A 13,528-nucleotide genomic window follows, 5' to 3' on the forward strand; every position below is an offset into this window, starting at 1 on the left:
AATTGTACTAATTTATATTGTCAGAAGTATCTGGGAACTTCTAGATCTTAACCAGAAAAGCAGAATTCTCTTTTTGAACTGTCCCAAGAATAAAACCTATTGTCAAAGAAAAGATATCTAGGTATCAGATAACTAAATGAGAAATCTGGGATTCAAAGTTAAATGAAAATTAAGAATGGGTTACTGGGATACAAGGAACTTAATGTTAATTAACATTAAAATAATAATTGCATTGATTTGTATGATTCATGTTTAATTTTTTTGTTTATATTGGTGACATGTAAATCTCCCTTTTAAAACTAGTCTATTGTGAGCCATCTAAGTTTTAATCTGTACCTGACAATGTAAAAATGCAATTTGTGAACTGTAAAAAAACTTCACTGTGTTGTTTGAACCTAGCCCTGGCATGGCTAGGAAACTGAACTATTGCTAAGTGTCTTTAGCCATGTTAACTATGTTGTATTGTTTCATTTCAATTATCAAATCATGTTTTCTGGGAGACCCTGTCAAGTTTTCTGTATAGACTCTTGGATCCATCTGTCACCTCCATTGCTCCTGCTCCTGAGTGGATCATGCCCTCCAATTTTGAAGAGGCCTGAAGAAGATGCCATCAGACATAGACAACTTTCCCAAGAGTCTGGACCAGACTTGAATGAAGAGTAAACTCTCACACTACTGGTTATTTAGAGGTTTTTATCATATCTTTGTTGGTCTACAGGCGAAGCCTTCGGCTTGCCTTTGACCAAAAGGAGGGAATGATAATGTTTAATATAAAATTTTGGAATAATCTCTTTGTTCTCTCTGAAGTAAACTCAGAGAATGCCTCTTCCTATGTCAGCAAAAGCTAGCCAAAGCTGACTCTGCATTCCTTGGAGACCTTTAACCTATGACATATCTTGAATAATGGGTCTTTCCTTTGTATCTTATTATCTATAGACACATACTATGTTATGACATATCTTGAATAATGGTAAAGAAAATATAGACATCTTAGGTCATAATTTCTATTGAACATTGTTTGCCCCTTCCTGTGTCAGTTATCTGTTTAGGGCAGGAAGCCTGCCACTCACTAGTGGTGGGATTTCCTTCCTTGTCACCGAGACATATGTTTACCCAGCTTGGAATCTCAACATTTGATTGACATTACTTTGTTAATTGTCTTGTCTTACTAAATTTATGATTTGTTCAACTAGGAGAGTTCCTTTCTCACGGCAAAATGTATATAAGCCAGAAGATTTCTGCACTGGGTAGCCAGAACATTTCTGGCTCCATAATGCATTATGTTACCGTTGTCTTTAATAGGGAATTGATCAATTAATTAATTAAATCATAAAATGTATGCATTTAGCCATGTTGCCTTTTCTTAACAAAGTTTTCAGGTCAACAGTAGCCACTGTGGTCTTAGAAAGAAAAAGACCCCATAAGGGAGTAGGTGAGTAGGAAGGGGTGAAGATAGAAAAGGGGTATAGGAAAGAAGATCTTACTTTGGAGATGGAAGGGATTTTCACTAATGAATGCTCCTATGGGTGTAAAGTGATGGTCGGTGAAGGGAGATAAGGGTCTTATGAAGCCTAGAGAGATTTGATGCTTTAAAAAATCTACTTGTCCTATGCTGGGAAGAGTGGAGCTGGAACCCAAGCAACTGGCACCTAAAGGAATGGAAGAGCATGGACACAGGGAGGAGACTTCTAGGCAAATGTAGAAAAATAGTACGCATCAGTGCTACATAAGTAGGGATGCAGTTGGGGAAAAGCCCTACCATGGAGCAGTGTCCATTATCACCATGACTATTTAACATTACACTAAAAATGCTATCTTTAGCAATAAGACAAGAAAAACAAATTAAAGAAATAAGCATAAGCAGTAAGGAAACAAAATTATAACTTTGCAGATGATAATGGTTTACTTAGAGAACCCTAGAGAGTCAACCAAAAAGCTAATCAAAATAATTAACAACTTCAGCAACATTGCAGGATAAAAAATAAACCCACACAAATTATCAGCATTTCTGTATATTACCAACAACTCCCACCTAGCAGGAAGAGATAGAAAGAGAAATTCCATTTAAAATATTTGTAGACAGTATAAAATACTTGGAAGTCTACCTGCCAAGATACACACAGGAACTATATGAACACAATTACAAAACACTCTTCACACAAATAAAGACAGTTAAAAAAAAACTGGAGAAACATTAATTGCTTATGGGTAGGCTGAGAAAATATAATAAAAATGATAATACTACCTAAATTAATTTACTTATTCAGTGTCATGTCAATCAAAATATCAAAGAATTACTTTATAAAGCTAGAAAAAAATAACAAAATTCATCTGAAAAAATAAATGGTCAAGAATAACAAGAAAATCAATTTAAAAAATGAGAAGAGGGATAGAAGTACTAGGTCTCAAACTATACTATAAAATTGTAAGCATTTAAATATAGTACTGTATAAGAAATGGAGAGGTAGATTAGTGGAAAAGATTGGGAATAAAATGATTGTTATCCTTTGTGTTGAAAGAGGACCAAAATGATATCACTCTGTTAGGGTTAAGATCAATGTGAGCTCAGAAGGTTCTATCACTGATCTGGCACAAATAGTCTATGGCACTGACCAGATTTCATAGGCATACTAAAAATGCTGTCAACACAACAGCTCTATAGACCTTCAGTTTGGTAGGCAGCCTAATACCTCTTCTCTCTCACACTTTCCTTTAGAGCTTCCCAAACACTGAGCTAGCTCTGGCAATGCACATGTCAACCTCATCATCTACATGCACATGCCTACAGTACAGTACTACAGTAGGAGTAGCAGTACACTGATACAGTATTCAAAATTTCTCCATTTATTATAACCAATGGCTCCACGTATGTTTTCTTAGTGTTAATTATCAAGTCAAAATTAGCACATAGGCAGAGAATCAGTTCATACTCTGTTGTATCTCAGCCTCAGAGATTGCATTGAGGGCACAATCATCTGCTAAACAAAAAGTCATGTGCCAACTCTCCCTCCACTTTAGTCCTGGCTTGTTGCCTTTTCAAGTTAAATAATTTACTGTCAGGGTGACCTTGATGCCATTTTCATCACAAAATTACTGAAAACATCATGCTAAAAACATGGGAACAAGCACACAGCCCTGCTTCACTCCACTGGTGACTGGGAAAGCACAAGAGTATCATCTATTATCCAGAACTTATGTAAGCAAGGAACTGGCATATAATACTGATGTACTTCTCTAGGCAATCAAATTTTGCCATGATATTCCACAAGCTCTCACAACTGACAGCATCAAAGGCTTTGGTCAGATTGATGAATGTTTGCTTCTGGTATTTCTCCTGGAATTGTTGGAAGCAAACAACAGACTGACCATTCCATGCCCCTTTCCGAAACCACACTGGTTGTCAAAAAGATGACTATTTTTCAGTTGAAGGATCAGACTATTAAGGAGGACTCTGCCATGAATTTTGCCAGTAATGACTAAGAGAGGGACACCCCTTTGATTGTCACAGGACACAATATGAAGAGGTAAAAGAGCACAGTAACCTAGTGCTTGATAAACCCAAAGATCCCAGTTACTGGGGCAAAACCTCACTATTTGACAAAAACTGCTGGGAAAACTGGGAAGGGAGCCTGACAGAAACTAGGAATAGACTAGTGGCTCATACCACATACCAAAATGAACTCAAAATTAATGCATGATTTAGATATAAAGGGTAATATCATAAACAAATTAGTGCAGTAGGGTAGAAATTACTTGTCAGATTTATGATGAGATGAGTTTATGATGAAAGAAGAAATTGAGAGGCTCATGGGAAATAAACTGGATAATTTTGAATACATAAATTAAAAACTTTTTGCATTGTATCTAATCCAATGCATCCAAAATTAGAAGAAAAGTAAGAAACTGGGGGGAAAAAACTTTGGAGAAAGTTTCTGTAATAAAGGTCTTATTTCTAAAATAATAGGGAACTGAGTCAAATCTATAATAAGAAGAGCCATTCTCCAACTGATAAAAGGATATGAAAAGGCAATTTTCAGAGGAAAAAATCCAAGCTATCAAAGTCATATGATAAAATAACCTAAATCGTTAATAATTAGAGAAATGCAAATTAAAACAACTCTCAGGTACCATCTCACATCTAACAGTTTGGCTAAGATGACAAAAAAAACCAAAATGACAAAAGCTGGAAGGGATATAGGAAAAGAAGTACACTAATGCACTGTTAGTGGAGCTGTGAACTAGTCTGTATTAGTACTAGTACGGTGCTGTCCCTTCTAGAAAACAATTTGGAACTGTGCCCAAAAACCCAAAAAACTATGTATATCTTTTGATCTACCAATGGTACTCCTAATTCTATGCCTTAAAGAGAGAGTAAAAGAGTCATATGTACACAACTATTTAAAGAAGCAATTTTTATTATGCTAAAAAAAAATGAAACTGAAGGGATGGCCATCAAATGGGGAATAGCTGAACAAGCCATGGCATATGAATGTGATGGGATACTACTGAAAACTATGAAGGAGATGGTTTCAGAAAAATCTGGGAGGATATGTATGAACTGATACAAAGTGAAATGAGCAGAAGCAGGAGAACAATCTATACAGAAATAGCAATATTGTAAAGATAATCAACTTTGAAAAACTTTATAACTCTGGTTAATACAATGATCCACAATCCAAAGGACTCCTAATGAAATATGCTATCCAGAATGAGAACTGGTGAATGAAAATGAAATGAAAATTGAAATATATTTTCTTTTCTTTCTTTTTCTTGCCTTTCTAAAAACATGGTTATTGAAGAAATTTGATGTGAAGGACTACACATATTTGTAATGGGTTTTGTTTTTCTTGCCTTTTCAATGGGTAGGGGAAGGGGTAAGTAGAGGGAGAAAATTTGAAACAGACAAAAGAATTAAAAAGCTTCTGTGACAAAAAAAAGAAGGAAGGAAAGAAGATAAGGGAGGGAAGGAAGGAGGGGAGTGATTTTTTTAATCTTCCCCTAGGATCAGGTATATAGGAAAAAGTAATTAGGCTATACGTGCGTTTTGAAAAAAAAATTAAGCGAATCATATAAAAATATGAATGAAAACTATTAAAATTTAGAATAGCTGATTTGCACTACATGTATAAAGTACTGAGACACTAAGGGAAAAAGACATTTTAATTTGCTTTTATATTTGGATCATACTAAACATTTTAAGTAAACCATCCAAAACTTTATTAGATCTTTCTCTAAAATAAGGTCTAGGGAATAATCTTCTCAAAACAAAATATCACAAAGTGATGTTGAAAGTCATCATGCACAAGAATTGGAGATTCTATGACAAACGAAAGAAAAATGGGCTGTCAATATTAAATACATTTGCATATATAGATATGTATCTATTTGGTATTACTAAAAGCCCTTCTTATTAAAGTTCACAGCAGTGAAAGAATCTGCTACAGAAAGTAGAATATTAAACCTGGCTCTGTTACTTGCCACCTACTTGATTTTTAAGTAAGTTATTTCCCATCTCTGGGCCCCAGTTTACTATAAAATAAGGAGACTGGACTCAATAACTTCTAAGTCTCTCCCATCTCTACATCTTTGTCCTCATGAATCTGATATATCCTCCTCCAGTGATTAACCATGGCAGGCTAGTAGAGCTGAGTAAAATTCAAGTAAGAGTTACATGCTATAAAGATGAAAACTTTCAACAATGGACCTAGCAATAGATTATATCTGTCAGCCTAAGACTAGCCTGGCTAAAGGCTCTTCCTCAGAAAGTTGACCACCAAGGATAATTTATTTTGGCCACAATAATTTACAAAGAACATCTAAAGCGGGGGTGGGGAACCTGTGGCCTTGAGGCCATATGTGGGCTTCTAGGTCCTTGGGTACAGTCTTTTGACTGAGTCCAAGTTTTTCAGAACAAATCCTTTTATTAGGAGGATTTGCTCTTTGGATTTAGGCAAAGGGCCATGCTTGAGGACCTAGAGAACCACATGTGGCCTTGAGGCCGCAGTTACTCACCTCTGATTTTAAGCATGGATCTAAACATCTAAAATATACCTTCTATATACTTTACATACTTAGGATCATAAATTTAAAGCTAAAAGGGATCATAGAGACCACTGAGTCCAAACCTTCCATTCAATGAGGAAACTTAGGCTCAGAGAGTTTAAAATTCAAAAGGTCACACAGCTAGTAACTGTCTGAGGCAGCATTCAAATCAAGGTCTTCCTGTATCCAAGTCTAGTGCTCCAACCACCACTCCATACTTTCTACTGTATTTATCAATAGCAGGAGTACATGCAATGATGAAAACCCAGATTCTTACAATAGTAAATGAAGTTTGTAGTTTAATTTAGTTTTTAAGTAATTAATTTAAGAAGTAATTTAAGTAGTAAATTAATTAGTAAGTCAATAAATCGAGAGTGACCTTGGACAATTCATTCAATCTCTCTTGGCCTCAATTTTCTCATCTGCCTAACAGAGATAATTCCTGTCCTATTCTGCCTCCCACATACGGTCATTGAGAGCTCAAAGAAGATATTATACATGAAATACTTGATAGAACATAAATGTAAGTTATACAAATCACTATGTTATTGTTAATAATAAAAATGAATATAGAATTATCCAGGTAACTCATTGTTGGTGGCCTATTTTAAAAAACTGAGAACTATGCTGATTTTAAAAAGTAGCTCATCAAATGTTGCCCACATCCAGAGAAAGAATTGATGGAGTCTGAATGCAGATCGAAGCATACTATTTTCACTCTGGGGGGGCGGTGTGTGTGTGTGTGTGTGTGTGTGTGTGTGTGCGCGCGCGCGCATATGTGCATGTGTGTGTATATGTATGTGTGTATGTGTGTATGTGTGTGTATTGTGTGTATGTGTGTGTCTCTGTGTATGTGTGTGCATCTGTGTGCTGTTTCCTTTTGTTCTCTTTCTTCTTTCACAACATGACTAATGTGGAAATACGTTTAACATAATTGCACACGTATAATCTATATCAGATTTCCTGCTGTCTTGGTGAGAGAAGAAGAAAAGGAGATACAGAGAAAATTTGAAACTCAAAATCTTATTTAAATTGAATGCTGAAATTTATCTTTACATGTAACTGGAAAAAAACACTATTTACAAAAAAACCCAATGCAACTTGTACCTTTTTTTTAAAAAAAGTAGCTTCTCAAGATTTGTAGTACATGCAAATTAAAGACGTGGTCTCTAATTGAAGTGCGAGACATAAAGACTACCAGCCACCAGTCACACCCCCAGGGAGCCTGGGCTACAAGAGCAAACGGGGAAAACAGTCTCGGCAAGATGGAGGAAGAGTGTTGTGAGCTAGAGATGGGAGTAAATGGTGTCCACTTCATTAAACAAGAAGGGCAAGACAGGAAAGTCACCCCCTCCAAAACACATATTAGGCTTGAGGACGAGAAAATCTCTCTCATCTGAACTCTTAAAGCAACTTGCTTATGCTTTTATAATACATTCTTCTGTGTATTACGGTTATTTGTTGATTGATTTTACCTCTCTACTAGGCTATAAATCCATTACCCCTTATTTCTATAATACTTGGCAATTTACAGAATGTTTTTCTCACAACCCTGTGGAGTATTGAGTATTCCCCCTGCTAAATTCTCTACTCCATAATGGCAGAGATCATATCTTACTCATTTTTCAGTCTTCCTCCCTATAGAGCCTAGTGCAGTGCCTTGTAGGTGCTTAATGAATATGTGTTACATTGATAGATATACATAAATAATTTTAAATAATAAAAATTATATTTGATTATAGATTCCACCTGGCATTTCCTAGATCCAACATCTCAAAGTTTATGTGAATCTTCAATGATAAAAAGAAAACAAGATGGGAAAAAAGTGGCTCATCATTTACAAATATCTGAGCCTTTGATGTCAATCTTAGACACTGATGCAATTGGCAGCGCTTTCCAGAATCTCAACAAGCAAGATAAACAAGAAGAATTGAGGTGATAATTACCCTTCGAGCTGCAAGACTCCCTGCAAGCTCACTGACTCTTGATTTTCTTTGATTTGCCAACTCTTTAACGGAATTAACTCCATCAGAAAACATGCTTATTAATAGCTGAAGTGGGACCATGATGTCTAACTCTGATAATACCTGAAGAAAGACAAACATATATACATATCAAAAAGAGAAAAAATACAGACTTTCAAAATCTAAACAAAGATATATATATATAACAATTTTTTAGAAAATTAACTATTTAACATGAGATCATTAGTCTTGTAGATCACTTGGATATCAGCAACAGGCAGTAAAGAAAGGCACTAGACTGCGAGTTGGAAGGTCTATGTTTTAGTCCTATTGTGGCTACCTGTTGGTTGTTGTCCTTCGTCTTTGAAGAGGACCAAAATGATATCACCATGATAAAGTGAAATTTCAGCGTATCCAGCTATGGCTGATCAGAACAATACAAGCTCAGAATGCTCTACCACAGGTTGGGCACAGATAGTTCATGTGAATATTTGGGGTGGATACCCCAAATTTGCACATCCTATGTTTCCTTTGTGCCATCTCAATTCTGCTTTGCTCAAAGAGCACAGCACCCTTTCTGATGGAGGCACACCATGCTGAACGGTCCTTTGCCAGTGTCTCGCATGTTGCACAGTCAAATCTAAAGTTCTTGCAAGAGACCTTGAGAGTGTCCCTATACCACTTCTTCTGACCACCATGTGATCGCCTGTTCCATGCGAGTTCTCCATAAAATTGTCTTTTGGGCAAGCATACATTTTACATTCGAACAACATGGCCAGCCCATCAGAGCTGCGCTCTCTGAAGCATAGTTTGAATGCTTGGCAGTTCAGCTGAAGCAAGGACTTCAGTGTCTGGTACCTTATCCTGCCAGGTGATCCTCAGAATCATCCTAAGACAGTTCAAATGGAAATGGCTACCTGTATGACCTTGGGTAAGTCACTACCTTTCTGGTCTTCCATTTCCTTGTCTGTGAATTGTGAGCTTCATTAGATTAGGGACTATGACATTCATTTTAAATTCCTTTATATTCCTCCTACTGCCTAATAGAGGATATTGTACAAAGTAGTAGTCATTCAATAAATGTTGGTTGAAAGAATAAGTGTGTAAAAACAAGAGATTGAAATACAGGGTCTCTTTGATTTCTCCTCACTCTTAAGATTCTTTGTTCTAATATGTGATATCAAGTCCACTGAAGCTCTAAGACTGCTAAGGTCCATTCTAATTTTAACATTTTATATCCTAATTTCCCTTTCAGCTCTTACATTCCATGTTCTAACTTTTCACATCCTATGATCTCTTCCATCTCAAACATGTACAATCTACAGATTATGATCTGTCAGAAGTAATAATGATTAATAGCAATAATAACAGCTAGCACTTAGACAGCACTTTAAGGTTTGCCAGCTGCTTTACAAATATTATCTCATTTTATCATCACAACAACCCTGGGAAGTAGGTGCTATTATTATCCCCGTGTTGCAGGTCAGGAAACTGAAACAGAAAAGATTAAGTGATTTGCATGAGATCACACAGCTATTAAATGTATGAGGTTATATCCAGAGCTCCATCTACTGTGCCACCTAGTTGTCATGTTTTGTTTTCTTTCCTGTCCTTAAACAAATTTATATTCCTCTTATTCTAAAAAGATAGAGAACAATGAAAGTTTTCTCCTTTTCACTATAAACAGTAACTAAGCTACTATTTCTAGAAATTAATTAGGAAAGATCAATTTCCTGAACCTGAAATGTAAAGCAAATTCACCAAAGTTTCATTTGTGATAAAAACAAAAAACAAACAAAAACAAAAGATAAGTCACAAGATATACTCTCTCTGCCCGGTACATTCTTCATTCTACCACCAACACCATCTTCAGCTCTGCCTTTCCAACTTCTACCCATTCTTCAGGTCCTAGATCAGAAGCTCTCCTCCATAAATCCTTTCTTTATCCCCTCATAGATCAAAGTGATCTCTCTCATAGCAATTCTCTAATAGCACTTGTTACTTTTTCTTATTCACTCATCATCCTCTGCTTTGTCCTATGGTTATCTGCTTATAAGTTATCCTCTTCCCTACTAGAACCAAAGCTCCAAGAAAGCAATGAACATTTGTTATCTAAACTGTGTCTTCCCTATCAAGAACAAAAATAGAAACTACAGTGATTTTGCAAAGTCTTGATGGCCTAATCCCTCACCCAACTAGTGTCCAAATACTAGAAAGTACCCAACCCTTATTAAAGGAGAAATAAAATATTATATATATATATATTATAAGGTAAAGTAGGTGGTCTTATTCACTGTTATAACAACTACTTGCTGTTCTTGGATAAAAGATTCTGAAGTTTAATCTAAAACAGCTTCTTTCACAATTATGAAAGTATTTAGTCTTTCCCCTTTGTCTCTTGCCCTTGAGCAGCAAATGTATTCTCAATCCAATAATAACTCCTAACAGTCACATTTCAAATATTCCCTTTTTCTCCCTTGAATATTCCCCTTCTTTCTCTACCCCTTTCTCTCCCACAAAATGCATTATTTTCTAGCCTAAGTTGGTGAAGAATGCTGCTGATTGGGCCTAAAATGTCATAAATACCAAGTCTACACCCTAGAAAGGTGAATCTGCTATCAGCAAGAGCTGCAAGTCCTTCCTTAGAGTTTCTTCTTCCTTTTATTACCTTCCTTAGCAAGCTAATAAATCTCCTTGCTTTCAATATGGCCTCCTATCTTTGACTCAGTCATTAGACCCCCTGCTGACCAGTAGGCTTCTCCAAAGAAGTCAAGAGAGAATTCCCCTACACCTACCATTCAATACTGCCTTTGAACACAGGAGGTGTTTAATAATTATTTGTTAAATGAATGAATGTTTTCAAATCTCTATAGCAGTTACAAGCAAGGTTGGATATGAGAGTTGTCAGAGTTTGTAACATCCCCCTCACAGAGATTCTACTTCAAGAAAATTAGGACTATCTATGTCTGATCTAAATTTTGTGTCTCCTCTAGTACCCACAATGTTCTACACAAAATAAATGGTTAATAAATATTTTTTAATATTAAGTGAGTGAATGAATGAATTGAATAAAATACCTGAGCCTAAATTTTGGAAAGGGTCCTAGTTTATCCTTTTTCTAATGTGATATAAATAGTTCTCCCATTTGGCATATGTGGATGAAGCTGATGCAGTAAGAAGAGTAAGAACATGGTCCTGCACTTATGCAAGCCCAGAAATACCATCATTTGGACAATATTTAAATTATTGGTCATCTAACCACAAATGGCCTCCCTTTCCCAGATTATAGTCCCTTTCTCCATGATCAGCCAGCATCGTTGACTTACATGAAGCCATAGTAGAGCTTGCTCCTGCACAGAAGAGGGGTATCCTGTGAACCGGCAACTAATAAATCCAAACATCTCTTCCAGTGAGAAAGGGAGAGGGCAAAGCTCAATGTCAAACATTTTGCTACAAAAGAAAAGAATGGAAGTCAATTAACATAGGAATATATTTCCAGATGCATTTCCATCTTATACTTTGTGGGGTCAAACCACGTACACTCCTCCCCCTTATATGCTCCTACTCCATCCTTCCACCAGTCTGTGTTCTATATGATTCAACTACATCATCGCTCACATACAAAATGTGTACAGTTGTACAAAGGCAACATGGAATAATGTGATGGATATAGACCTGAAAACACCTGGATCCAAATTCTATGAAACTCAGCTGAAAAAAGTCACAACCTCTCTAAGCCTCAGTTCTCTCATCTGTTTAATGATGGTACAAGCCTCAGAGGATTATCATAAGACTTAAACGAGATAATGTATATAAAATACTTTGAAAACTTTAAAACTCTATATAAATGTTAGTTATTATTTTTGTAGAAGGACTTGAGAGATCTGAGACCTAACTTTGGTCTCAGAACTTACTAGATTAGTCACTTGAGCTATCTGGACTTCAGTTTCCTTATTTCTAAAATTACAAAACTGAACTAGATGAACTCTAAGATTCCTTCTAGCTCTAATGAAAATTCAAGTTCTCATAAGCTCTCGCTTGGACTATTACAGCAGACACCTAACTGGATTCCCTTTTTCCAGCATCCCCTTTTCTAATATATCTTCCATACACATGCCAAGATAATCTCCATAAGGCACAAATCTAACCATGTTTCTTCCCTGCTCAAAAGCCCTCCATGACTCCCTATTTCAAGATAAATTATAAACTTCTAAATCTGACATTTAAGACCCTCTGACCCACATGGCTCTGACCTATATCTACAGACATACTTTCATATTATTGCCCTTCATGTTCAGTGAAACTGTTCCCCAAACTCTACATTTCATGGCCTGACTCCATTTAGTCACACTTGTTATCTCAAGTATACTCCTTTATTATGTCCACCTTTCAAAATCATTTTCATCTTTCAGGGCTCAACTCAAATGCCACATCCTCCCTGAAGCTTTCCCTCATCCTCCCTTTTTGCTAGTGCTCTCTTCTTCTTCAAATTATGTTGCATTATACTTACTTATGTTCATGCTGTAACCCTCCAATAGACTATAAGCTCCTTGATGATATGGACTATTTCATTTTTGTCTTTTTATCAACAGGTCTTAACATGGTTCTTACACATAATAAGAGCTTAAATATTTCTCAAACTGAATTTGCATTCTATATACATTTCATGTTCTGACATTTCATGTTCTGACATTCTGTGTTCTAAGTTCCCTTCTAGTACTGATATTTTATGAATCTATTTACATATATTTAGAATGACTCATGTGAAATTAATTATTAACAAATATATTAATAATATATTAGTGCTTATAATCTTTCTTATTAAAAAATAACAGAAAGGATTTTATATATAATAAATTAAGATTGGAAGTTACCTTCCAGTATTGACTTTTTTCATATTGCTCCTATCTCACCATATAAAACTGTAATTATGCTTATAGGACAGTGAATATATGGAGGATGAATAATGAATAACATCATTTAACATGAACAAAGCCTCTTCTGAACAACAATCTAATCACCAGATGTGATTCCTTGACTAACATTTCATTCCTGGTACTGAAAACTTCTTCATGAAGTTCCAGATTTAGCTAACACATTTCTTGACACTTTTACCTACCTTAATACTTCCCTGAATTCTTTTAGCTGGTTATCTGGGACTTCTGTTCTGATGGCTTCTAGCCACTCTGGCATGATGCATTCCCACACAGGCTGACTGATCACATTGTAGGGAATCAGGCAAAGAATACGGTTGAGACCTTCCTTTAGCTGGGTCACTGTGCTGCAGGACTTGTCCCAATACCCACCAACCTAAGAGGATTTCCAATGCCAAAGGAAGAAAGAATATAGCACACTTATGACCATCATCTACAAGCATTTCCCATAAGAAGCTGAGTGCACTTCCAGGACCAATATCTAGATAAGCTCAAGGCCTAAGCCAAAAAAACCCAAATAAGTTTAGCACCTGCTCTAGGATACATTCATACTTCTGAGTTGGGTTCCAAGTGTGAAGCTCCTAACTC

The 13,528-nt window shown here is 36.0% G+C and overlaps 1 protein-coding gene across 12 annotated transcripts in view; it reads right to left on the reverse strand.

Annotated features, from left to right (window-relative positions):
• The window catches only part of UNC79 (unc-79 homolog, NALCN channel complex subunit), a 342,891-nt gene that overhangs the window by 206,297 nt on the left and 123,066 nt on the right, over nucleotides 1-13,528 (reverse strand). For all 12 annotated transcript variants that reach the window (XM_072623539.1, XM_072623542.1, XM_072623545.1 and 9 more), the window contains 3 exons: nucleotides 13,126-13,316; nucleotides 11,333-11,456; nucleotides 7,989-8,129 (listed from right to left, as the gene is read on the reverse strand). In XM_072623539.1, the coding sequence (XP_072479640.1) occupies nucleotides 7,989-8,129; nucleotides 11,333-11,456; nucleotides 13,126-13,316 (456 nt within the window). The remainder of the gene's footprint in view (nucleotides 1-7,988; nucleotides 8,130-11,332; nucleotides 11,457-13,125; nucleotides 13,317-13,528) is intronic.

Source organism: Notamacropus eugenii, chromosome 7 (genome assembly GCF_028372415.1).
Source record: "Notamacropus eugenii isolate mMacEug1 chromosome 7, mMacEug1.pri_v2, whole genome shotgun sequence".
Taxonomy (NCBI): Eukaryota; Metazoa; Chordata; class Mammalia; order Diprotodontia; family Macropodidae; genus Notamacropus; species Notamacropus eugenii.